The sequence below is a fragment of the Rhipicephalus sanguineus genome, chromosome 4, assembly GCF_013339695.2.
Source record: "Rhipicephalus sanguineus isolate Rsan-2018 chromosome 4, BIME_Rsan_1.4, whole genome shotgun sequence".
Lineage (NCBI taxonomy): Eukaryota > Metazoa > Arthropoda > Arachnida > Ixodida > Ixodidae > Rhipicephalus > Rhipicephalus sanguineus.
Window position 1 is genome coordinate 205522060 of NC_051179.1, and position 27695 is coordinate 205549754.

Below are 27695 nucleotides of genomic sequence, written 5' to 3' on the forward strand. Positions count from 1 at the left end.
ACACCACCCAGCCAACCGGGAGACTGGTAGATATGAAAGGCGCGTTCGTAAATCCTCCAGAGCCTGTGACTGTGGCGCAGTGGATAGCGTGCCTGGCATTTGTTGTTGCGGACCGAGCGGTCGTGGGTTCGATGCCCGTTGATGGTAGCTTTTTTTTCTTTGCCATCTGATTGTGTATATTTTTGTCGACGTCACTTCCGTGACGGAAATACGTCACCGAAGTCTTGGTGGACCCCGGCATAAAACACTTTCGTGTTAAAAAAAGAAACTAACGTAGGCGTAATCCCGGGCACCAGCCAACGCATAGGGCCGGTTGGGAGAGGATATCGAGGAGGAGTGTGTCACTACTTTCTACATTAAGGGACTTTAGTTGCGCTACTTTCTTCCCTTCAACTACTTCGAGTTGCTGAATACAAGCTCGCCCCCTCCCCCGGCTGCATTAGGAAACCGCCCCAAATGTACTAGGCTTCTGGAAACTCCCCTGCTTCTGCACCACCTCTAGTTTCACTAACAAAGACCTGCTTCGTGGTCAAAGTTGCACTCTATTTAGCAAGTCTTTTCACCCGGTCACATTAGGAATGGATAATCTCAGATGGTATTTCAGAAAAATAAGTGCCTATATATGTACTGCAACCTGTAATAGAGGAAAGCGAAACGTTCTGTATAGCTACTTCGTTAACATTGCTCAAATTTGAGCAGCAACAGAGATCCAAAAATAATGAAGCGAAAGCAACAATCGGACAATTTATTGCACCACCTAATCCACATGCTTCAGTCTCACACCCACATGATTCCACAGCACACAAGCATTTGCACAACATTACAGGACACTAGTAATGTTGTCCTAAACTTGCGCTACACTGAAAATGATAACACAAGGTAGAAGATGCTACGCACGGTGACTTCCTCTTTAGCAGCGGAGGGGCAAACAAAATGTGAAAGCAACTGCTGAGCACAGTTGACTCCACAAAAGGCCTGACTGGTGCGCTTCAAGACATGGTGACAGACGACCATGTTGCAGAGTTCACAGGTTCATAAGCCCTTCATGCGTAACATTTAGGGCAATGTACATGACACTGATGCTGTACTCAGTTTTGAAGTAGTGATTTAGCTAGACAGAAATATTACAATTCTGGTGACCCTAAAAAAGGAACGCCGTTACAGGACCTGTGCTACCTTGGGGTACAAATGTCCAAAACAAGCCCAGCACATTTGGTACATCCGAGACATATCTATGTGGCCATCACATGTGACACTCGCAGCCGAGTAGAGGAAGACGGAGCATGGGTACAGCGTTTACAACTAGGAGCCGGGCACGGTCTTTGCAGGAGCTCATCAATACGCCATTAAAACATGGCGTGTGCTCAAATGCATCAACACAGAGAATTCGAGAATGTGCAGCTTGCATCAGGTACCTCCTGTCAATAAAAACAGTAACCAGCATACAGACTTGGCGTTTAGCTAGGCCGGCATTTTGCAGCGATGTGCTATGCTTCCTTACATAGCTGCCAACTATCCCGATTTGCCTGAAAGACTAACGAATTCTGGTCAATCCTTCCACTTGTATGGACATGTCCAATGAGTCGCTAACAAAATGCACCTAACTTGAAAAGAAAGTAATAACATTAAATGACACTGGTTCTAAGACTTTCAGGCCTTGAGGAACCCCAACAGCTTTCCAGAGGTGCCACAGAACCCTCCCCACTGATTGATGGGAGGCATTTAACAAAGTCAGAACTGCCGTCAAGTTTGCACGTGGCCTTTGTGTTCCGCGCGAGCACCTCAAGGCCAAAAGGGAAGCAATGTTTTTCTGTGTCACGGTGCTGCTTTTTTTAGGCACTAATACAGTACACTGCATTCGTGCAAACGAACAGCCATACAGACAAAAGTTTATACTATGATTTTTGCTGCAGGAGGTCAACTTCCCTGCAGTACAACCGTGTCGTAGTACAATTGAGAAGGGGCAACTAGCTGTTATGGGACACGGCACATTTTTTCCCTCCATTGCACACGCCTGCCTGTGCTGTATGATTATAAACGTCTAAGCGCTGTCTTATGAAGTTTCTGGGGCCTTGAGAAACAAAAACATATGCAAGTTTTTTTTTTGTCACCCTCGGTCTACGAAACTCTCAAATGTCAAGATCCCCAAATTGGCAGGCATGCTTTATTCTATGCTGGACTCATCATCCACCATGCACAGCTGCTTGACTCCACTGATAACCCAAGTTGACCATCACTATGGCCACTGGCCAAGTGCAAAAAACATTAAGGCATTGATTAAGGCATTGCAGTGCATAAGGCATTGCTATAAAATAACGGCCCGGCACAAAAAGCATTGATGCCTTTAAAGGGACACTGAACAGAAAAACAATTTTTCTCGTATTAGTAAATTACCCTTCCACAAGAACAAAAATCACCATGGTTACCATGAGAAGACACTTGGTATGCGAGAAAACGTGCAAACATGAAATGCAGGTGCCACCTTCCCGCACCAAAGCTTGCGTCTACCATAGCCTAATTGGTAAACATGAAGTACATTATCCTCTGAGGGGACCAGAGACTTGATATACCATGTTTCAGGAACTTTCACTGAGCTAGTGTCGCCAAAACATGAAAAGTACACTTGGAAATCTGTGACATCACGGGCAGAGATTTTGGCGCGAAATTTGGAAGCTATACTTTGACCTTGATTTTCTCCTTTATTAATAAGCATACGACGCTGAAATTAACGTCCCTGGAGTTTACAATGTACAATTTATCAATCTAAACCGATTCATTGTCTCACTTTAGTGTCCCTTTAGCACTAATGAGCCCAAACAACACAATTAAGGCAAGCACCACATTGCAAGTGAAATCTAACAGTACAAATGAGAAAATATAAGAGGCCTCCAAAAACACTACTGCAAGAGCAAAATTGCTTTCATTTACAAGCAGCAAAACAGTTTCATCCAAACGTGCTCCTACTAATGTCCACACTTTTAAGAAGCAAGCACAGTGGCATTAATGAATAAAATAACATTATTTAATGTTTAAATCCAAATTTCAGCAATAATTTATTCATTAACACAATTACGCAGCACCCGAACCTCCTGAATAAAAAAAAGTGGCCGGCTGGTGCAGTGCACGTATTCGACAAGGAAACTGCTACGAGGCACCGTATAATTAACACGCGATTTCCAGAAAACCAGAGCAAACAAATCGAGAACCACTCTGCAAGACATCCCGTTGAGTAAATTTTCAGGCATTCAGAACAGTCCGTCCTTCCCGCAAGTGACTGCAATGTTCTTCGCAGCTCAGATTGAGACAGTCCACAGCAGTCCTGGCTCAGATGCGGAAGCTCTCACATTTGCCGTCGATGTGCCGCAGGCGCAGGTAAACGTCCGTGCCAATGCCCTGGAGAGTCTCAAAAGTGAGGGTCCCACCAAGGTACTCGGCATACGCACGAGATGTGGGAAGGCCAAAGCCAAACCTAGACAAGACGATAAGTAAGCACAGCAGTGATTCAAAGGAGACAACACCTCAGGAAAAAAAAAGCAGTCAGGCTCCCACATACTACATTGATAGGCTTGGGCACGTTGGTACGACAGACCCACATAGTTGGCCCACATACAGTATGAGGCTAGTTGAATTTTTACCAATAAAATCCCCTTTCGTATTTTACTTGAGCATCTTCACAGCTTTTCGAAGCATCTTAGTTCTATCACAGTGAAAACTCAAGGTTTACTTTAAACATCGTTCCTTGGCAAAAGACCTTGTAGATACCCGGAGACTGTAAGTAAGCAGCATTGTTGAGTTTGCAATTTACTAGTGAGAATTCCCGTCAGTAAGTTCACTTCTGAGCAGGTGCTTTAAGAGCAATGGGCATCCTATTGTCACGTGGTCGTGATGTCGATGAAGACAGCAGTCAGCACGTCCGAGATGAAACTGCTTATTTGGCCGAACTTGTGGCCGGGAAACTGAAAGTCAAACTACAGCAATACGCTTATAGCGGCGAACAGAGCGTCGACCGTCGATCAACTGACAAGCGGTCAAGCACGTCGGCTTTCATACAAGCGCTATTGAACTTTCCAGCAATATCGCTGGTGGCGGCGTTATCTCTAGACAAAGTTGGAACATTCGCGTGCGGGGCGCAATCTTAACAAAACGATCTACTACAATCGCGAAGCTTGTCGAACACTGCTTCGCGGACAGCGTCGAGCGTTGATAACCGTCCCTGCCGGTCAAACCCGAATACATCAAAACAAGACAAGAAGTGGGCGTGGCACTATGTTCTACTAGACAAGGCATTCAGCTTCACATCAAAACTGCCTGCTGTGTTCTGATAGACCAATTCTTGCAGTGGATGTGGAGTATGCACATTTCATCACAAGCGATGCAGTGACTTTTTATACAGTGATTGACCGATTTTCCAGAATCCCTAGGAGCTGTAAGAATGTCAAAAAAAAAAGTATTCATGCTTTTTCACTTTACTCAAGCAGTCAAATCGCCACAGCTACGTCTAAAATAGCTCTCAATGCCTGCCAGTGCAATTATCGAGCGTTTGGGTGCTCGCACAGGCTCTCGTGAATGTGTTCAGTACTTGCCATGAGCCCCTGCAAAATTGCTCATGACGAGTACCAACAATACCAGCAAAGGGCAGAAACTATAACGACTTTGTCGCACGGGTTCCTATAACAATTAAAGAGCATTTCGAAATGACGACGCACAACACAAAGGCTGAGGTGGGAAAGCAGACGCCTTGTCTGGCTTTCCCCCATCATGCGTGCGCATGCATAAACAAACGCTGTTGTACGCTTCACTGAAATACAGCATCTGCTGCCGCGTGAAGCCACCCAACTGTGTGCAGCATGTCGCCTACTAAGCTCACGTCGTCACTGCTGCGGCACTTGCTGCATCGTACGCGCATGTCAGTAGTGTTTGTCATGCCCACTCCATGCCTGGCCATACACAGGTGCGGTGATGGCGAGCGGCTTTCATTCATGAATGCAATGCGTCCGTGTGACGCACTTAGAGGCCTAACACAAAGAGGGCAGCAGTGAATGGCAGCGTGGCACGTTTGGGTTGCTACTAATTAAAAGCCTGCCGTATGCTAACTCCATCAGGCCATATTCAGACTGGATGGGGCGCGCACACAGACAGGGACACAAGAAGGAAACCACGCGAACAACACAAGTGCCTGTTCGCGTGGTTTCCTTCTTGTGTCCCTGTCTGTGTGCGCGCCCCATCCAGTCTAAATATGAACCAACACCAACTAGCCCAATTACACGTGCTTTTACATCAGGCCACATGCACTACCGAGAAGTTGGCTGAAGATGCTTAAAATAATAGGGTTTTCAGCGATAAAACCGTACTGGCACGTTTGACGCCTGCCGCCATCATGCATTTGTGCTTTGCCGGTGCATATCTGTAAGGGCATCCCTGCACTATGCCGTGACAATGCCCCATAGATTCTCGGTATGCTTCACCCCATAACATCTTGACATTGCGGCAAATCTGACTTTTGCAATCTGCTATGGCCGCAAACTGATCTGGTTCGAGCCAGCGAGATGATCGACGCGGCTTTAATTAATGCCATTCTGAACCTGCAGTGAGAGAAGTGTCCTAAATAGACCTTTTTCAAGCAATCCCAGAACCCCCCGAGGGCGCGCGAAGCACTATGGGAAAAGTGTGTACGGCGAGCCCACCGGCTGTTCCGTCGCTCGTTGGCGCCGTGGGAGCACCAAACAAACAAACAAAAAAACGCGTCGCCGCTGGTTGACTGTTATTAAATCCTAAATACTACACGTCTGAACGCACCTGCATGTATCTCTACGCATGAAATGCGAAAGCAATGATGCAGTCAGTGTAGGTATATTACCGAGCGGATGGATACCGGATGTAGCAGTTAAGCGGCATGCGAGTTATCATGTGCCGGTATACATGCAGTAAAAACGTGCTATCGTGAGCAATGTGAGCTGGAACACCGAATTCGTATTTATTCAATGATTACTTGTTCACAAGCCACTACGGCATTTAATGCCATAGTGGCTCGCGATAGCGTTTAACCAAACTGTAGAGAGGTGTTACAGTGTTCAGGTATACAGATGATTATATTATTTTAATTGACAAGTCATGCTCTGTACAAAGAAGTGAGCACATCCTAAACGTGTTTAAAGAAAAAGGGATTGGACTAGAATTCACTTGCGAGATGCCTTGCTCTGACAATTTGCAGTTTCTTGATCCATGCTTTTAAGTTTCACTGCGGAGCATGTTCGCGGACACTATAGCCTGCGTTCAGTGAAATCGGTGTTCAATTTCGCGTCGGCGCATTCGAATGTTGTTAAACGAGGAATTGTGATGTCATGATTACGCAAGGCATTGGAAAAAAGCTTGCGCACATAAGATGAGCAGTAGTTTCCAGCTGCAAAGTGATCAAAGAGGCGGGATATCCTGCGTATCGTTGTATCGGTTCGCGAAAATCTGTTCGCATGGCAAAGAAAGATTAACACGGACGTTCTCCATCCGTAAATAATGAAGAGACTAGAAATACTGCAGTTATTCCACGTATGTATAAGAAGTTCTTCAGTCGCATGGCCTGAAGAACGTAGGGAAGCGATGTGGGGGTGAAGGTTGTGTTTGCCGCCCCAAATAAGCTCAGTCGCATTAAGGTCGCAGGGGTCTGCGGTTGGCAAAGAAAAATGTGGTCAGAGGCATGCCGATTGTTTTGTAAATTGTGTAGGAGTTAACCGTAAATTTCTCTTTCTTGTGTCCACATGTACATCAGCAAGATGGGTCGATGTATTATGACGTATACGCGCCTCAGCGAACATCGAAATTCATTGAATGGAGCCGTCTCATCTCGCCTATGTCAGTCATCAAAATGTAATCCCATCTTCGAAAGCACAGTAATATTGTACCATCAACCTAATCGGACAACGCGAGAAATTTCGGAGGCATATCATGTCACAAATAACGCCACACTTTGTGTCAGTCAACCTTCTCAGTCGTTACAAGACCAGGAATTCTACCTTATTAATCGACTGTAAGCACGCAGCTTGGTTGTTTGACTTTTCGTACCTCTTTATGACACGCGCGACGCACTCCCATTTTTTTATGCTTTTTTTCACGCGTGCAATAATCTTTCAGTTGTGTGTGAGCGCTGGTTTGTGCATTTCCTTCTCCTTGTACTGCTCCTTTCATTTTGAACTTTAAGTATTATTCCAACCAGTATAATTATAGCACCAACGAAGGTAAGTGGGCACTTCTCGTTCGTTACATATATGGTGCGAGCGACGCAATGAATGTATCCCATTTCCCCAAATGCCGACTACACTTTCTAGTGTACTCTTTAAATATCAGAACCTCACACTGTAGTCGTCGACAGTGTCGATGGACGGTGATTCCAAATGCATCCGCGAATCAAAGACCGCTCCTGCACTTCATAGGCAACCGAGCTGTATTTTTTTTTATTTATGCCGTAGGGCGCAATGGGGCCAAAAAAAATAAATAAAAGGGGACGCTTCTGAGCCGCTCAACTTAGTGTTACTGTATGTGCTTAAAGGTAGCGTATACAGTAACTCTAGCTCAACTGGTCCAACAGTGGGAGAGATGCAAATCGTCGAGAGGCCGTCGCAGCTAAGCACTGAAGCTCGTGATTGAATTGCTCAGTAACATGTTGCACCTTGTCAAATTCACTGTGTCTAAGAAGTCCTGGCACGGCGCAAGCGGAGAGCTACAGCGCAAGTCCCGGGCGCTCGTCGCGGCGGCTGCTGCGGCGTACACACATTTCCCATGAGCACTTGCGCGCCCGTTGGTGGCGCTCGTGTGCTTGAAAAAGACGTTCTGATACACCGACTCTATATGGGGCCGCGAAAGGGTGCGAAATGTGTCCCGATATTTTCGTGGCTGCTAGACGCACCCGTGCATGGGTCCTCCGGCAGGCCCATCAGTGGGGCTGTTCATCATGGTGCCCAGCAGGCCACCGTCATACTGGCCCTCGTAAGAGCCAGCCGTGGAGAAGTGGTACTGCATTATCTGGCCCAGATGCTCATGGGGAATGCCACCTCCACGGTCCGATATCCTGCAATACATTGAGCCATTCTAGAGCAAACACGTTTCCTCATGTTCTTTGACAGCGGCTGGCACGGCTCAGAACTGCTTTTTAGCCAAAGGAGGATAGCCGAAGCACAAACAGGGCTAAGCTTTCTTCCTACCATTTCTGAAACAACTGTTATGAGCCAAAAAGTGACAGCCCCTTTAGGCAACACCAAGGAGAGCACAGGCGAAAAGCTCTCGGGAAAAGCGCATTCATTTTTACTGTGTAGCTGTTACTAATAATAATGTATGGGGTTTTACGTGCCGAAACCACAATATGATTGTGAGGCCCACCATAGTGGAGGGCTCTGAAACCATCTGGTGGGCGATTCCACGTAAGATCGAACAAACGATGGCTGGTCGACCTCTTAAATTTATCTCAAAATTTTATATATTATTGCCTGATGAGTGGAAAGAAGAGATCCGCAATTTGTTTTGCCGCCAAAAATTTTTTCGAAGCACAGGAAATCAATAATGACGAAGAGGTGGAGTGCAGCGCTCATACGCTCTGCTGTTTTGGCCAACTTTCGTTATGAATTGCACAAAATATATTAAAGTTAGGTAGCTGAAATTTATTTCCCTAAATATATGCATGTTTTTGCTTCTGCTCAGGTATTTTTAGTTTTTGTGTGTAGTGTAGATGTTTTTATAAAAAACCTCGTAATTGGCCCAGGAAACGTTATTTTCTTTACTTTGAACGTCTTTATCTCAAAAAAGCCTTGTATCAGGGGTGGAAGCGGGGTTCAGTGTTTTGGAGCAGCTCAGGAAGCAGCAATAATGGTGTTTGGAGCAGCTTTGGAGCAGCTTTGGAGCGCCAAAATGTTTGTTTTGGAGCAATGCAAGTTAGTTTTGGAGCAGAATTCTAGGGTCAAACATCACTGTTCTTAAATTTTTGGTTATTTTAGTAAACACAAGAAATTCCAACGATTTTAGAAAACATTCAATACTGATGAACCAACCACACTTAACACAAACGATATATATATATATATATATATATATATATATATATATATATATATATATATATATATATATATATATATATACACTAACAAATGAAAAACGTTCATGGTAATAAAACACACCGTAGTAGCTGACATGAACAACTGAAGACTAGAAATCAACAAATAATGGTTGCCTCCATACTAGACTCCATGAGGCTCTATAAAAAATAAATAAATAAATAAATAAAAGGTTCTTGTCCCACCATTAAAGCGACACAGCTGACATTACAACAGAGAGGAAAACAGATCTTTCGTTGCTAAACCTGACTACACTTCAGAGGAATTTTTTTTTAAATGTTCACACGAGCTACAGCGTACTCGACCGCGAGCCGAGCGCAGGTTCTGACGAGCCAAAATCGAACAACGCGACCGATTGCTTAGTCTCGTCGTGCAGCGACGACACTAAGCTCCTCGCTGCACGAGCGCGTTTACATGCTGCATTTATAACGTCGAAGGGCTTGTGTGCAATGCAAAATATTGTGCACATGGAGAGGCACGCTCTCAGTAAAAAAATGAGTTTCAGAAATGGTCCAACCGACTTACACAAACCGAAGCCCTGTGAGTGGTTTCGCGGTTGGTAGTGGCTTCATTGACCGCAAATGGATAAAACAAATTTTTCCTTCGCATGCAGACTTATGACACAAAACCCATATTACACACTCATCTATACAGCTGTTTCCTTAATGCAAAGTTTCTAAATAATGGTCGAGCGTTTACGTCCGCGGCACCTGCTCACACTATCCTCATGGCTTCACATCAAATTAAATATTCGCAGTAAATAGAACCTTTTCGACATTATGAAGCGTCAACGCACTTACTTTTATTCATGTTCGCGATCCCAGGCCATGATGACAGCAACCGTCTCGTGCGCGCAGCGCGCCATTAGATTACGTTGCCGCCGGCGTCACAATCGAAATATGGCCAATACTCGGAAATACTGCCCAGCGTCCCAAGTAATTACGTCATCGCCACCATCTTGAATATCTTGACTATAATAGTTAGCACAACTCACTTTCTTTCTTGCAGCTAGCTCCTGTACAGGCTCGCTAGCTTTCTTGCGCCTTCGACAACGTCATGACAGCGCGCCAAGTGATGTGATGATGATATAAGCTCGCATAGGCGCGCCACGACACGGATGACAGCTGCACATGAAGGCACCAAACATAGCCTCGGTGATCGGTTCCGGCAGCGCACCGGAGCCCATCGCGGAGGCCGTGCACCAAAGACCGCTTGGCAGCAGTTTCGGCGCAATAATGCGTTTTGGAGCAGGATGGCGCAGCGTGGCGCAAATGGCGCAGCACTTCCACCCCTGCTTGTAGCATAGTGACAAAAATTCCACATTACGTTCTTCGCATGCTTATCTACCGAACTGCCAAATCTTATATTTATATAACCTTTCAGTAAAGAGATATGATCGGGCTAAGTTCAAGAAAACACCGAACAATGGAAACTTCTGACGACAATTTAAAAAAAAAACATTTTTTTACATTTCTTAAACTTTGTCTACTTATCATCCTCCACATCAGCTTTCACATTCATTAAAAACATGTTGCATAATGTCGTTGCATTAATAGTTATGGCCCCTCCAATGAGACCCTTTGGCAAGGATTGGCAATTCCGACTTCTTGCCCAGCAAGTGTATAAAATGCAGACAGTATTGAATTTCTTTTTATTAAAAGGCCAGCAATACCGAAAAAGGTGTTGCCGGCACTGTAGACGTTAATTTCGAAATTATTTGGTCACTGCAGCGGCCACGAGCGCGGGGCTACCGAGCAGGCGCGCTCGCCCGAGATGCTCGTTGGTCGATTCCACGAAAGATCGAAAAAGGGTGTATATTTGATGTTTCCGATTTTCCTGATAATTTTGTATGTTGTGCACATATGATTGCACAGCACGAAATCGCAGTTTGTTTTCAAATAAAAATTTTTTTCAACACAGCAAAATTCGACAAGTGTCGCCGGTTGACGACAACCATTTTACGAAGAATGCGTTTTCGTAACTTCGGAACCATGCTGGCAGCTACTCAAGCTATATATTACAAATATCTTTCTTTTTAGCGGAAGTAGAAGTAAAGAGGAAATAGCTCTTATCATTTCATATACTTCTGAGCAAATTATGTATTTTTAAAAATTCACGAAAAACGCTGCGTTTTTGAAAATTAGTCAAATTTGGGACGCTATGGCTACTTATGCGAACATCTTAGCTTGCTCATATTTGCAGTATGAATAGGCCTTTATGTGAATAATGAACCTCTGCATTTGTATTTCTATAATAATTTTAAAAGTAGTAAATTTTGATGCTCGAAACACCAAAAAGAGAAAAGTGCTCCTCCATTCAAAAATCTATAATAAAAAAAACCCAATCTCAATTTTGTTCAAAGTCCCCCAAAATGTTCTCAAAGGACTGCAGAATGATATTATGAAAAAACATGTTGCATCATTTTTATTAGAACAAAAGCAGAAAATGTCAAACATTGTGTTTCCAGAGCGTGGTGGCCACTGCGTAAAGGACATCTCTAGTAACGAGAAAATACAGTAACACGTCTTTTTTCTTCTCTGAGCTTCGCTAAACGGCAGTAATGATCTATTATTGTAAAGTGGGAACTGTTTTGTAAAGAAAAAGAAAGATCGTTCCAATTAAATGCATTTGCGACACCACTTACATTCCTCGTCGACGGGCAGCACGGACATTTTTATTCCTCTGGATAATTTTTTTTTAGTAAATGCGCTTATATAAAAGTAACGAAGCTAAACGCGAAATATGTGTAGCTGAGTCGATCATGCATTGTAAGAATGTGAGAAATCGCAAATGGCGGCAGTGGTGAACGGCGAGTACCGCAGTGCAACCTAAGCACAGCAGCCACACATTGTTTGCCAGGCTTTGTAGCTATGCACGAGAAAAAGCTGGGGTGTCGATTGCGTTGGTTACACGATACATTTTTCACCGCTCGTCGCTCTCCCGCCCGGTCTCTGGATCCGCACCGTGCGGATCGTGTGGCGGATCGAGTGGCCCGCGCTACAAGCACTCGTGTAAACGGAGTAGCATGCGTTAGGCGGACAGGTGCAAAGGGCGGCGCGATGGACGCCCGCCTGAGCAGACGACAGCAAAGAGTACGGCTGTGCCAGTCAGCCAAACACCACCTGGAATAGAAGTTAAGCATCCAAATTGTGCTTCACTTTGATGCGATCACTATCCTACGCTCTGAAGGTGGCTATGGGTAGGCGTTATAGCCATGGCCGAGATGTTGTACGGACTGCCTCATGGTGCACAAAAAGAAAATTCCGCTGCAGCGGAATTTTCGTTACGTAGAAGATATCGGATCGAGACTCTTTTGCGGAGGGTCATGAAGCAGGATGCGCGCTCAATTCAAGAGGGAAACCAGATCTGCCAGCACTGCTTCAAGAGAAAGAAGGATATGCAAAACAAAGCAGATGCAATGCAAACAAAACGTATTTTGTCCGTGGCCAGAACTGCTGCCACCAATCTTCACGTAATCGATTCTTTTTAAACTCTGCATTGATCACATAAGGTTTGACAACGCACACATTTGGGCCAACAAAAACCACACGTCTTGGCGACCGCTCTCCAGAAATTCATTTCCATTCATGAAGCGACCTTGGCTTTTAACCAATCTCTCAATTCTGGCGCACCACATCATCATAAGAGACACATGGAGGGAATGCGTTCTTTAGCACTCAAGATATGAATTGTACTCAACTGAAATAGATGAAAGAAAAGGAGGCTACAACTGAAAGTGCATACTGTGGACTGAGAAATGTCTAACACTGGCGTGAAGTCGCAAACCACGCGAATGCATTTAATTGGAACGGTCTTTTTCTTTACAAAACAGTTCCCATTTTCCGACCATAGATCATTACTGTTGTTTAGCGAAGCTCAGAAAAGAAAAAAAGACGTGTTACTGTATTTTCTTGTTACTAGAGATGTCCTTTGCGCAGTAGCCACCACGCTCTGGAAACACAATGTTTGACATTTTCTGCTTTTGTTGTAATAAAAATGATGCAACATGTTTTTTTCATAATATCATTCTGCAGTCCTTTGAGAACATTTTGGGGGACTTTGAACAAAATTGAGATTGGGTTTTTTTTATTATAGATATTCGAATTGAGGAGTACTTTTCTCTTTTTGGTGTTTCGAGCATGAAAATTTATTACTTTGAAAATTATTAGAGAAATACAAATGCAGAGGTTCATTATTCACATAAAGGCCTATTCATACAGCAAATATGAATAAGCTAAGATGTTCACAGAAGTAGCCATAGCGTCCCAAGTTTGACTGATTTTCAAAAACGTAGCGTTTTTCGTGAATTTTTAAAAATACATAATTTACTCAGAATTCCATCAAATGATAAGAGCTATTTCCTCTTTACTTCTACTTCCGCCAAAAAGAAAGATATTTGTAATATATAGCTTCAGTGGCTGCCAGCATGATTGCGTATTTACGAAAACGCACTCTTCGTAAAATGGTCGTCGTCAACCGGCGACACTTGTCGAATTTTCCTGTGTTGAAAAAAATTTTTATTTGAAAACGAACTGCGATTTCGTGCTGTGAAGTCATATGTGCACAACATACAAAATTATCAGGAAAATCGGGAACATCAAATATACACCCTTTTTCGATCTTTCGTGGAATCGACCCGTTGTAAGAGACGGCGCAGTGAGAGCTCGTTTTCGCGTCCTCAGACCGATTGAGTTCGAAACAGCAACACCTCTCGGGTGACTTGAACGCACGTGCACTGGAGCTTCGCTATTCTATCCGCCCTCTGTTCGCATCGTGCTAGGCGCTGGTAACACGGCGGAGATGGAAGCAAGATGAAAACTCTATAAGGGAGCTATGAGCGCTCGCTTCATGCACGCTGCTGCCAGAGAAACTGCGCTGCGCCAGTTTCGATCAGTGGAAAGCATGAACGTGGTGCTCCAGTGGCAAAGAAAAAAATATGGAATGTCAAAGGAAAGAAAAGCAAAACTATCGGTAACCGGATGCGCTTGCCTATCTTAGATGTCGGCAGCAGACGGCCTGAATTGGCCGCGCGCTCGGTGCGCTGCTCACACTTCATTGGGCGCGGATAGTTCTTGTGCTTTGCCCTTACTCTACTCCTCCTGTGCGTCTCATGGCGAGAAAGTATAGCTCTGAATGAGTGTATTGTGGAGACTACCTTTCGAAGCACAAGAAGCTTACAGGCGTACTGACACGAATTAAAAAAAAAAAATTCGGATGGTTGCTCTAAATAAAATACTGGTGACGAGAAACCTAAAACGACTATTGTGGTGCCTGAGAATGCATCGTATATATTTTAATTACCGCCACCTTAAAAAGAGACTTTCGGTTTCGATATCGAGGGGGTGGCTTCTCAGTGTCGTTTCATAGCAGTGTGACGTCACGGAGATACAGAAAGTCGCGACGTACTAGCGGCAAATCCGTAATCTGCTCGTGGTGCACATAAACAACGATGACTGAATTGTCATCCGGTGACCCTGACAGTAATTTCTACGATTTAGGCTGCATGCAGGACGCAGAACTCGCAAACTCGGGGGAACTGTCTTGACTCGTCGGGATAATGTCCTTGCAGTGGGGCTGGCTTGCGGATGCTTAGAGACGAAAACTTCAAAGTCAAATTAAAATATTTTATACGTGTTCTCCGACTCCAGTGTGTGGACAGCGTTGACAATGCATACCAACGAAGCAAGAAATGACCATTTTGCGATGTCTCAAAATCGTGTCAGTACTCCTTTAATTATTGCAAAGAAGCCAAAATTTCGCAGAGTTACCGACCTAGACATAAATGCTTTGAAGGAACGTTTAACGCCCGAAAGATCAGTGACTGTCAGTGAGACGGACTACTTGTGCTACGCGTGCTTTTGCTACCACTGCAATGAAAGATCTTCACGGAACGCACAGTTTAATGATGACATTATTATGCCCCCTGAAAAAGAAATCGACGTTATTAACCAAATCACTGCCACTACCGGTGCACGTGCGTTCAAGTCACCCGAGAGGTGTTGCTGTTCCGAACTCAATCGGTCTGAAGACACGAAAACGAGCTCTCACTGCGCCGTCTCTTACAACGAGCATCTGGGGTGCGCGCGCGCCTGCTCGGTAGCCCCGCGCTCGTGGTCGCTGCAGTGACCAAATAATTTCAAAATTAACGTCTTCAGTGCCGGCGACACCTTTTTGGTGCCTGCTGGCCTTTTAATAAAAAAGAAATTTAATCCGGCCTGCATTTTATACACTTGCTGGGCAAGAAGTCGGAATTGCCAATCCTTGCCTAAGGGTCTCATTGGAGGGGCCGTAACTATTAGTGCAACGACATTACGCAACGCGTTTTCAATGATTGTGAAAGCTGATGTGGAGGAGAATGCGTGGACAAAGTTTAAGAAATATAAAAAATGTTTTTTTTTTAATTGTCGTCAGAAGTTTCCATTGTTCGGTGTTTTCTTGAGCTTAGCCCGATCATATCTCTTTACTGAAACGTTATATAAATATAAGATTTGGCAGTTTGGTAGATAAGCATGCGAAGAACGTAATGTGGAATTTTTGTCGCTCTGCTATAAGGCTTTTTTGAGGTAAAGACCTTCAAAGTAAAGAAAATAACGTTTCCTGGGCCAATTTCGAGGTTTTTCATAAAAAACATCTACGCTACACATGTGCGCGCTCTTGTTGTGCGAGACGGGGCTCGAAAGATGGCGCCAGGCCACGACCACTGTGCGAGCCGAGCCGGCCGGTGGCCGGAGCTGTAATGGGACACCGAAGTGGACCCCCTGTGGTGAGCGCGGGAGTGCGACTGCGCGCGGGCCCCGACTCCCGAGAGAAAGCAGAAGAGGGACGGCTGTGCAACTGGAGAGACGCCGTATTCTTGTCTCTCCAGCAGTTTTTCTTTACTTTAGCTAAATAAACGTTGTTATGTTAAAGTAACCGTTGAGTTTTTGCCAGTCTTTCCCTCACGTCTCCCGAATCATCATTCGTTTTGCATCTAACAATTCAGAAGTGGGATAGCGTACGCCCAGAAGTCAACCATCGAACCCAACCATGCCTGTCACTCGCAACGGAACATCTTCAACGGCTCCGACAAGCGAAGAAGATGGCGAATGGCGGAGCACCGACGGCGGGGAAGGCAGCGCAAGCCGAGGCGTGCCCGACAGCGCATCGACCAGCGGCACCACTACGACACCCGCACCAGCGTTCGACATGGCGGCAGTCCTTCAAGCCACCGTACAAGCAGCAGTGAGGGAAGCCATCAACGGGATCGCGCAGCTCCAGTCGCAACACGCAGCAGCCATGCCTGTAATCAGCGCGGGAGAGACATCGCGCCTGGTTCCTTTGTTCGACCCAACTTCGTCGGACTCGTCAACCGTCGACGCGTGGATTCGACGTGTGGACGACCTAGCGGAAGTCTACCGTTGGACCGACAGAGTAACATCTTGCCATGCGCTCGCGAAGTTGCACGGACCGGCGAAGATGTGGTACGACTCCCTCCTGTCTGTTAACAAAACTTGGCCCGAGTGGAAGGTGGAGCTCAAACGTGCCTTCCCCACGACAGCAGGAATGCAGAGGCTTCACCGGGAAATGGAGGACCGAATCTATAAGCGAGGTGAGCCCATCGAGTGCTACTATTATGACAAATTGGCAAAAGCACGTCGTTGCAACCTGAGCGATGAGGCATGTATCGAATATTTGATCACCGGCCTAAACAATCAGGACACCATCCGAGCCATTAGCACCCGCACGTACGACTCTCCGGAGGAGCTTCTGTGTTGCCTCAAGCGTGTCGAAGAGCGCGTCGGAGCTGTCGGCTCCCGGGACATAAAACATTCGAAGGCGAGCGAATTTCGGAATCTTGCGGGCCACGGCAACAACGAAAACCGAGCCGCGGAAACGGCCTTGAACGAGAGTCAACAAAACCAACAAAACTTAGAACCGAGGAGGGAGACCGAACCGTCCGAACCGAGGAGGAAAACCCCCCCTTCCGAAAAAGGAGGGCTGCGCTGTTTTAACTGCAACAAGTACGGTCATCTCTCTCTCAACTGCCCGAGTCCACAGCGGAGGGCGAGGTGCAGCATTTGTAACCGAAGTGGTCACGAAGCCCAAAACTGCAGGGAAAGGGAAAGCGGGCCGCGCCTTTTTCAAAGCGTGGTGGATCTCAACATCCGTGCAGCGGACGCGGCCAACGAAAAGTACTTCATGCTGGCTAAGGTAAACGGGAGCGAACTGAGAGCGTACGTTGATCTCGGCAGTCAGTGTGTCACTATTCGGCGTGAGGATGCTGATCGGATCGGGATCAAATACTCATTGATAGCGAAGCCGCTGACCATCGGGGGCTACGGGTCAGGACGTGTGACGCCGTGTGGTGAGGCGAACGTTGACCTCACAGTCGACCAAGCAACAGCCAACGTCCCCGTGCTGATCGTGCCGAACGAGTCACAGGCGATTCCTGTCATCGTGGGACAACCCTTCACCGAGCAACCTCACGTTACGATTGTGAGGCGACGGAACACCGTGCGGATCTTCGAGGAGGAGAAAAATGTGGACGAACGTGACGACACGCTACAGTCCCTCGAAGTTCCGGATCTCCCGAGGCGCCCGGAGTGCCTTTGGGCCAAAGAGTCAACGGTGGTTCCGCCGAACTACGTTGGGTTTCTCAAGCTCTACGTTACGGGCAGCGAACCCAACGCAGATGTCTTTGTGGACGCCCAACTCAGGTGCCAAGAGGAGCGCGAACATTGCGTACCGCGTTGCGTCGTCAGCATGGATGCGGCGAACGAGGCGTCCATTCCTGTGATGAACGTTTCGTACCAGGCACTCAACATCAAAGCCAACGAGCGGGTTGCGCGAGCGGAGGTGTGCTACCTCGATGAACAGCCGATGCAGGGCGTGAAACCGAGCTGCAGCGCCATGCAACCATGTTCAACGGTGAGCGCGAAAGTCAAAAAGGGCCCAAGCGTCACACCGGAGCACCGTGAGAAACTCGACCGACTCATCGGGGAGCATCGCGACTGCTTTGCCGACAGCGTCGCGGAGATTGGCCGCACCAATGCAGCGGAAAAGAAGATCAAAATTACAGCCGAAGAACCTGTAAGGTATTGTTCATATCGGCTTTCCTTTGCGGATAGAGAGCCTGAAAAGGTGATCACTGATCGCGGAACTGCCTTCACGAGCGCCAAATTCAAGGCAACGTGTGACGCCTTCAGCATCAAGCACGTGAAAAACGCCACTGCGACGCCACGAGCTAATGGTCAAGTCGAGCGATACAATCGCATGATTACCCCAGCGGTCGCAAGCTTGACGAAGAACACGGACGGCAAAGACTGGGACACGACTTTACCTCAGGTGCAATGGGGAATCAACAACACGCTTCATCAAGCTACGAAGACCACTCCGTTCGGACTGCTGTTCAACTATAGGCCACGGAACATCAACGCCGACTGCGTGGATGACGCTCTTGCCGAGGAATTCGACCGTCAGGTAGAGGCCAAGCGAACATCTGCGGCCGAGAGCATTCGCGAAGACCAACGGAAACAGCAGGCAAGATACAACAAGAAACGTTCAGAAGCGCCGACTTACGAACCGGGAGATGTCGTTTTGGTCGAGCGAGAGCCTACAGCGTGTGGTGAATCAAGGAAACTCAAGGAGAAATACAAAGGACCGTACATCATCACGGCAAAACTGCCCAACGACCGATATCGCATCGGGATGCTGCTCAGTGCACGACGCGGGAGGAGAGCATACAGCAGCATCGCTCCAGTGGACAAGCTAAAGCTGTGGGGCCAGGACGAGATCGACACGGATACTTCAGACAGTGATTCCGACCGGGACGGTCGGTAATTGCAGGACGGCCGAGTGTGCGCGCTCTTGTTGTGCGAGACGGGGCTCGAAAGATGGCGCCAGGCCACGACCACTGTGCGAGCCGAGCCGGCCGGTGGCCGGAGCTGTAATGGGACACCGAAGTGGACCCCCTGTGGTGAGCGCGGGAGTGCGACTGCGCGCGGGCCCCGACTCCCGAGAGAAAGCAGAAGAGGGACGGCTGTGCAACTGGAGAGACGCCGTATTCTTGTCTCTCCAGCAGTTTTTCTTTACTTTAGCTAAATAAACGTTGTTATGTTAAAGTAACCGTTCAGTTTTTGCCAGTCTTTCCCTCACGTCTCCCGAATCATCATTCGTTTTGCATCTAACACACATAAAAACTAAAAATACCTGAGCAGAAGCAAAAACATGCATATATTTAGTTAAAGAAATTTCAGCTATTTAACTTTAGTATATTTTGTGCAATGCATAACGAAAGTTCGGCAAAACAGCAGAGCGGATAAGCGCTCCACTCCACCTCTTCGCCATTATTGATTTCCCGTGCTTCGAAAAAATTTTTGGTGGCAAAAACAAATTGCGGATCTCTTCTTTCCACTCATCAGGCAATAATATCTAAAATTTCGAAATAAATTTAAGAGGTTGACCAGCCATTGTTCGTTCGATCTTACGTGGAATCACCCTGGTGTACTTTAATATGGCCTCCATCGAAATGCGGCCGAGCACTCTAACTGCCACGGTGGTCCTCCAAGCTTTCTGTACCTCACCTGGTGTCACACCACTTCTGCCCACCTTTGTAGTTGTCAATTCATCACATCATGTCGCAGCAACCTCACAAGTTTTGATGATTTGTGATGTCGTGATGAAATAGCAGGATGATGACATGTTTACTAGCAAAAGAGACGTGGACGAGAAGAAGGAATACGCCTAGCGTTGTCCCGTATGCCTTCTTCTCGTCCACGTCTTTTTCGCTAGTAAACATGTAATATTATTCAAGACACCAACTAGCCCCGCCTTAAATGTAGCAGGATGATGCCAATGATGATGCCGTGTGACACTGAGATCGTGCGACTTTCGTTACCTATCGTGTTTACCCTGTTGATGGACACTGACGTCAGTATCGTGCAACCTTTTATCGACTTTTGTAACCGAGTTTTTTTTTCCGGACTGCTCATGCTGACGCCACATTTTCTGACTCTTGAGACAAATCAGTCTTTTGCCTTACTAATGAACTTAACAAACATGGTTTCATGCATGCATAGGAAAACAGCAACAGATCTCAATTTCCTGAAATTTACAACACTTGTGTGATGAGGAGCACAAGCAGAGGAGATGCTCTGCAAAGCCTCCCGCTTTGCCTTTAAGTCTCCGAGACCTATGCACACGGGAAGACCAGCTCAGGGGTGCAACAGCCGAAATAGGATTTGGAGCAATTTTTGGAGCAGCAAAATGTTCCTTTTGGAGCACAAAAACCCAAGTTTGGAGCAGGTTACGAAAAAAAAACCTGAATTTTTAGCCCGAAATCTCAAATTTGGAGCAGTATAACAAAGAAGGTTTACTTTTAGAAAAGAAAACAAAATATGTAAAAACCATTCAACATCAGCTAATTCGTGCACAGTGCACGTGAACATTGCTATTTCAATGAAAGCAGTGTGTTGAGCCACCCCACAGTGCGAACAATGAATAAGTCAGTGCGAACAAACACTAAGTCCACATTAGCATTTGGAGGACGTGTCAAATAATTCGACAGGCACGGGAAATGCTAATGTGGACCTGCGAACCTGGCAACCTGGAAATTTGGGAGATTCGTAAAGCAGGAGCACGTGGGTGTAGCGAAAAAAGAAAACTGGCATACGCTTTTGTCTATTGTTTCGCAAGGCCGCAGAAACGCCGTACACAGCAGCTCCAAATGATTGCCAATAATTTTTTAGACGTCAGCGATCATACCAGTACGGCGCGTGCACGAATGAGTAATTAAGGAACAAAATGTGCTGTGTCCCTGACAGTAAGTACTAATAGACCCTTCTAAATCTCAGTATGTTTTTCCGCAGGACACCAGTGTACTGCGGCAAAAGTGGCTTAAAAGGCGTTCTGCATGCAATAAAACAAGCATCAGGAAATTTGAGAACTACTGTCCTTTTCTATTGCGATAGCAACTATATGGACACTCTCGACGAGTTTTTGCCGTCATCTCTCGTACAAAGTCCAAATTTATAACATATCCGTGTGCATACTATGTTCTACCGCGGGTAAAAGCGCGCGAGTGCGGGCGACGAACGCGGCTGAAGCAGGTATCAAAAAAGCCAGCCCATCTCCGTCGCTCGGAGGGCGCATGCGATAACACCACTCCGCTCGGGAAGTCTACCATCGAAGCGTAGAGGAAGCGCCCCGCCTGTCTTGAACGAGCATGAGAAGACGCGAGAGGGGGGCGGGGGGGAGGGGACTGTCGCTCGAGCAGCAACTTTGAACTTTGATTCTAAGGGCGCGGTCGCGATCGCTGGCGCGCGCGCTATCTCGGCAGCCATCAGCGGGCGGCTCGTATATCCTGCTACATGCTGCGCTCTCAATGCGAAGACTGTGCAGAAAGAGCATCTTTCCCTAGAGCGGCCGTATTCTCTTACACCAACGTTTTGTAGAGTTACGCGAGATCGGATACAAAAGAGTTTGCTGCCAGCCTCACTTCGTATAACATTACAATTTGTAGCTATCGCATTCATTGCTTCGTCCTTGCAGTGAAACTGACTTTTTTCTTTTCTTTTGCGTGGGGGGGGGGGGGGGGGGAGGTTAGGGTTTAGAGTCTGCGCGTCTGTATTGGATGACGATGCCCTCACACTGCAGATGACCAACGCTGCCTCCATTTCTCGCTAAAATTTGCGCAACTGAGAATTTTTAAGCTGGTCGGGCATTTTGGCGCAGCGTGGCGCAATTTTAAAGGAGCACTGACATCAAATTTCAAGATCGAGATGTGCCCATCATTCGATCGCTTGGTATGCATAGGTCTTCTTGGCCAAATTTGAACGGCATCCGTCGCGTGGAAGTTATTTTAATTCGATGTCAAACAGCGTAGGAGAAAAAACAAAAAATCGGCTGCCCTGCAACATCGACACTAGTGCTACGTGTTCGGTGTGATACATTGCACAAAAATCACCCTGAGTGACGATACGCTAGTAACAATGACGTCGACGATCTCTGAGTGTGTTTGGAGCCGACTGCCAGCCATGCTTTCACTCTCTTTGCTGTGTCGAAGCGTGCGGCGTGCGTTTGCGGGGCGCACATGCACAATACGACGACTGGCACCCGGCGAGGCCTATTGTTCCGCACCCCTCTCGCTTTGTTGTCGGGCTGCTCTCGAGGTAGTTTTCGTGAGGGGTCACGCGCTTAACAGGTTTAACCCATACCGAGGCACCCACATACTTTCAATCTCTACCGCGCGCGGGGCCCCGATTTGAAAACCGCGCTTTCTACGTCACCACAGCTTGAGTGCACGTGGTCTTTGACGCTCCCCGCATGGGTCGCTAGTTTCTTGTGGTTTTTAGGCGGGCGTTTTGAAGTGACGCCAAAATGGTCACAATTAACTACGCTAGAATTAGTTATACGATACGCTAGAGCATTTACGATTTAACTTAGGGATTACCAGACCCAAAGCTACAAATTACAGTAAAAAAGTCACCAACAAAAATTTTGCTGTCAGGGGTCCTTTAACAAATTTCACGGTTTTGGCTCAGCTTGGCGCAAAAATAAGGAATTGCATCAAATTGGCGCAATTGGCGCAGCTGTTGCATCCCTGCAAGCTGTTCCAGCTCATCTGAAGATTATACACACATCAAGGTCTTGTGTACATACATCACTGTGTTGCACCTAATTCTGTAATTCTGGTTCTGAAATGACAGTGCGTGAAGTCTGGCTGTCAGCTACGCCGCAATGAAACTAGCCACCATGGCAGCTGTACCGAATGGAGAAGACACACAATCACCAACTCCAAAGAATGTTCACCTCATGGTATACAGGAAGGGGGAAATGCGCCCTTTGAGCAACAAGGCGCAGATGCCCGCAGTTTCTCTTCAGAAGGGATCACAAAGTTTGTGTTGAAGCCGTGGACAGCACGAAGGTCACTTTAGAGTATACGTTGTTGGGCTAGTTGGTTCATAATCTTCAAAATTGGCTAGTGCGAAAATGGACAAGGACTGAGAAGGAACACTGATGTACAGGACAGGCGCTACTCGCAACTAAACTTTATTCAGAAACGTCTTCCTACATATATACACAGCCGAGTGGCGCGCGCAGGCGCAATGCACATGACAGTCGACATGCTAATCAGGACCGGGACCGGGTTGTTCTGCGCAGTAAGGAAAGACTGTTCTTAGACACTTGGTTGTAATGCGAATATGTTTTGGTTCCCGGTCCTGATTAGCATGTCGACTGTCATGTGCATTGCGCCTGCGCGCGCCACTCGGCTGTGTATATATGTAGGAAGACGTTTCTGAATAAAGTTTAGTTGCGAGTAGCGCCTGTCCTGTACATCAGTGTTCCTTCTCAGTCCTTGTCCATTTTCGCGCTAGCCAATTTTGAAGAAGGTCACTTTGCTCGCTGCAGCAGCTGCATTTCCTAAATGAGTCTGCTGCTAGCCTTACATCGTATAACACGTTCCAATCTGTTCCCATCGCATTTATCACTTTGCCCTTGTCGCAAAACTGTTTTCTGCAGAGCTACCCCATCAAATCCTGGCCTTCACCTCAGCACCCACCTTGGTGCTAAAAATAATCATGCCTCAGAATTTTGAAAAAGTACTGCATGCCACATTTGTTACTTGTGCTACAGTGTACTTACATGTGCTATACACTCTGTGGAATTATGCGCCAATACTGTTCATATGGGCCTCTACTGATAGTATCCTGTTGTTTATGCTAATACATAATGACCCTATGTGCACCCATGAGACTTTGGTGGTAATGATATGGAATTACATCATACAATCATGCAAATCTGTCAATAAAAAAACGAACCACCAGCTAGACTACTTACCTGATGATGAAGTCAATGTCGTTGTTGGCAATGGTAATAGTTACAGGAGGGAGGCTAGATTCCGGGCTGTCCATGTGGTTTTCCACTGTAGCTCTGAGGAAGTGGAAACAAAGAAGTTCCGTTCACAGTTGAATTATTGAAAACTATGCTTCAATGCTATACACTGCTTTTTAACAGCAGAGCTGTTTAAGTTTGGAGTAAGGCCGGTGTCGTAGAAAGAGAAGTTCCACAGAAAGCAAGTATGTGCCAAGCAACTCTGCACAGCCATGCATAATGCAGTATACCAACCAGGGGGGAGGGGCGAGCCTTGTATACTTGCAAATGATTTCTGCAGGATTCTACAAGATGGTTAAGAAAGGGAAATTGACAACCACCCATTCATAGCACGAAGCCACTCGGAAGTTAGCCCCTATAAAACTCTAGTGCGCCCCATTCTCGAATATGGCGGTATACTTGGGAACATCAGGTATTCCCCGCGAGATCGGGTTACAGGTGGCAGCACTGTCGCCGCGCTAGTGTGGATAGGCGGTTGTCGGCGCGTACACAAACGCACACAACAGCGCTTCGTTGTGAGTGATTTGACCCGATTTCCGGCAAACAAAATGCGTTGACTGCAGCTTTCTGGTAATGTGTGCGCTCTTCATTCCCTAATGAATGCACGAAGCGCGCCGAACGTTACTATTACTTGTGAGAGAAGCGCATTCTGAAAACGAACTGGTTGCTCGCCTTCGGCAACAGTCGGCGTTTTCGCAATGGATGACGTTTCCTTGTTATTGTATTTGTACATGTTTAGCTTGTGTTCCACCTACTACGCACTGCATGTCGCACTGCTGTAGTGCGACTGAATTAAATATTTACTTCTTGTTCACCTGGATACCCCCAACAGAAGAAAGCCCGTATTCCTGCACGAGGAGTTCAAGTATAGCACTATGTGCACTGCGTGCTCAAATATTCATCCGCATTTCTTATTCAGTTCTCCATGAAATGTAGTACAGTTGATGGGTGGTGGTGGTATCTTTATTTCTTCCAGAACAAAAAGAAAATATCGAGGGGATGGGTTTAATGAGGAAAGCCTGACAGCACTTTAGCGCTACGGAGACGTTTAACACGCACACGCTTGTTTTTCTTTTTTCGATTGATTACTTGCACGACAGTAATGGAACAAAGGCCCGGTTATTTCACGGGACCAAAGTACTTTTTTCATGTGAATAATGTCCGCTGCCTTCCGTCAATCCACTATAACAACGCAACACAAGCGCTCGAAGTAATGTAAAGAGAAAAAGATGTGGCTTCGCGTGAAATTACTACGACATAAATGTAAAGTACGCCGTTCGGATTAATTTTGACCATCAGGGCTCTAACGCGTAGCTTAATCTAAGTACACGGGTGTCCTTGTACACATTTCGCCACAAGTTATAATTGCGCAAGGCAACTCAGTTTTGCGATTTCCGTGTCATTCCATTTTTTGTTCTGTTTAGGGGACAATTTAAGTACCGAAGTGTCAGGCGTAACTTGACAAATATTTCTCTGCAGTGGGAGCAGGACCGTACACAACTAAAACTCGTTGCTAACCTACAAACGAGTCCTGAAATTATGCACCTAACCACAATGCGCAAGTGCATGAGAACCTTTCTTTTTTTACCACTTCTCATCTTTAGGGCAACGCCAAGTGCACTTTGCAATGCGCTTGGACCACAGAGCGGCACCTACAGTGATATGACTCTCATGAACGGAGGGTACGACGACCACACACAGCACTCTTGACAAGTGCATTCACTGATTTTATGACAGTACATTTACAGCCGATCAAGGGCAAATGCTTGTTTACATCGTGCTAGGCATACGTACGAGCGGTTAAAGTTGCACTAACGCAATGAAACAAACCGCATTTTGAGGACCTGCATGACGTACGCGCACATGCAAACAAAACGTGGCTAGCAGACGACGCATGGAGCAATCCACACTAGGCGCGGTTCGGCCGGAAGCCGCCAGGCGGCGGCTCCGCTCGATCTCGCGGCCAATACCTCGCAGACAGACTGGAAAGAATACAAAATAAGGTACTACGCTTCATCTACTCGAAGCATTCCCGTCAGGATAGCGTCACTGCTTTTTGGAATGCTGCAGCAATTTTTACACTTGCTCGCAGTGGCCGGTGGCAGCAACGAAATTTCTTTTCTTGCTTTGTCATCATCACATAAACATAGATAAGCATGAGCACCTGAAACCACCACATCGTCACTCCCATAGAAAGCGTCATGACATCAGGCGTCACACGTCACACGCTGCGACACATTCAAATTTTCATTTTTACCTGCTTCTATTGAAATATGGAACGCTTTGCCCCGGGAAATTATTCGCATGGATAGCATAGAGAGCTTTGTGGAGAGGATAGAAGACTACTTATTGTAGCACTAAAAGACTACTACATTATAGCATAGAGATGTTTTCTTCTGCTTACGAGGCTTAGAATTGTTTGTTTTGTAGTGAACAATACAAAACGATGAAGACGCAGCCAAGCAAGCACGCCATAGTGTTAGTGTAGCCACGTGACCCGAGCTTGCGCTGGATTTTAGCTCAGTGATGCCCGCCGTTCCATGATGTTCACCCTTGACGTCCCTCATTGTTCTTTGATGCTTATGAATGAATAAATCATGCGACATTTGGTGGAGGCACGTGGATTCCCTGTACGAACCTGGAGTTTCGTTCCCGTAAGCTCGCCCATGCTCGCGACACCAACATGGCCAACAAGACCCCCCTCCAGTCTGGACCTTCGGCCGCTGACGTCAGCTGCGGCACCGAGTATCCTCAGCGAGGTCCACTCATCTTCTCCGGCTCAGGTCAATTGGATGTGGAAGATTGGGTGTCAGATACGAGAGTCAGCACCAAATGGAAAGAGTCAGTAACAAATGGGAAGATCAAATAAACCTTGGCCATGTCATGTTTTCTCTTGCGGACACTGCACAACTGTGGTATCACAACCGCGAGGCTGAGATTCCAACTTGGTCTGTTTTCAAGGCTTCCATTAAGGACATCTTTGGATGGCCTATGGCTCGCAAGCTCCACACTGAGCAGCGCTTGCGTCAACGTGCCCAGCAGCAACCAGGCGAGAACTACAGGGGCTACATCGAGGATGTCCTGAATTTATGTGACTGCTTCAAGCTCCGCCACGACTGAGTAGCAGAAATACAAGCACACTCTGAAGGGCATCGAGGACGGCGCCGTTCAGATGCTGCTCGCAAGAAATCCCACTACGATCCCTGCACTCATCTCACTATGTCAGAGCTTCGACGTGCTGCGTAGGCAGTCTGCGAGATTGTTCGTCAAGCACTCACGATGGCCAACACGCTATCGAGCTGCCACTGTTGCCAAGGTCCTTGCCCGTTTGACACCGTGGGCAGGCCTGTTGCGTTGTCGTCAAGGCCGCTATTAAGGTTCACCATTGACTATCATAGACCCTAAGCCAACTGCCGGTCCCCATCTCCTCGACGACATTTGCTGTCACTCATGCATCGCTGACCAACTATACTGAAGAGGGAAACTGATTGCTGCAGTTCCGGAGGCAAGAGCTGCGTGCGTGTTGAACTGCCCAAGACCTTCATGTTTTTCGCTGCCAAATGTTACCGATGTGAACGTTGAAGGGTTTGCCAGACAAGCGCTTACTGACACGGGCCGCCGCTTCTGTAATCTGCGAGAACAAGTTAAAAAAGGTGCTCTCGGGACTAATGCTCCGCACTGCCAGCTCACAGTACATAGCAGCTGTGTGCACCCCTCGTGTCGCTA

At 46.7% G+C, this 27695-nt stretch overlaps 1 protein-coding gene across 3 annotated transcripts in view; it reads right to left on the minus strand.

Moving 5' to 3' along the window:
• Nucleotides 1-730: 730 nt before the first annotated feature.
• Nucleotides 731-27695, minus strand: part of LOC119391051 (3-methyl-2-oxobutanoate dehydrogenase [lipoamide] kinase, mitochondrial) — a 395177-nt gene continuing 368212 nt past the window's right edge. For all 3 annotated transcript variants that reach the window (XM_049415029.1, XM_037658741.2, XM_037658740.2), the window contains 3 exons: nt 23916-24008; nt 7898-8059; nt 731-3469 (listed from right to left, as the gene is read on the minus strand). In XM_049415029.1, coding sequence (XP_049270986.1) covers nt 3325-3469; nt 7898-8059; nt 23916-24008 — 400 coding nt within the window. In that variant the 3' untranslated portion in view covers nt 731-3324. The remainder of the gene's footprint in view (nt 3470-7897; nt 8060-23915; nt 24009-27695) is intronic.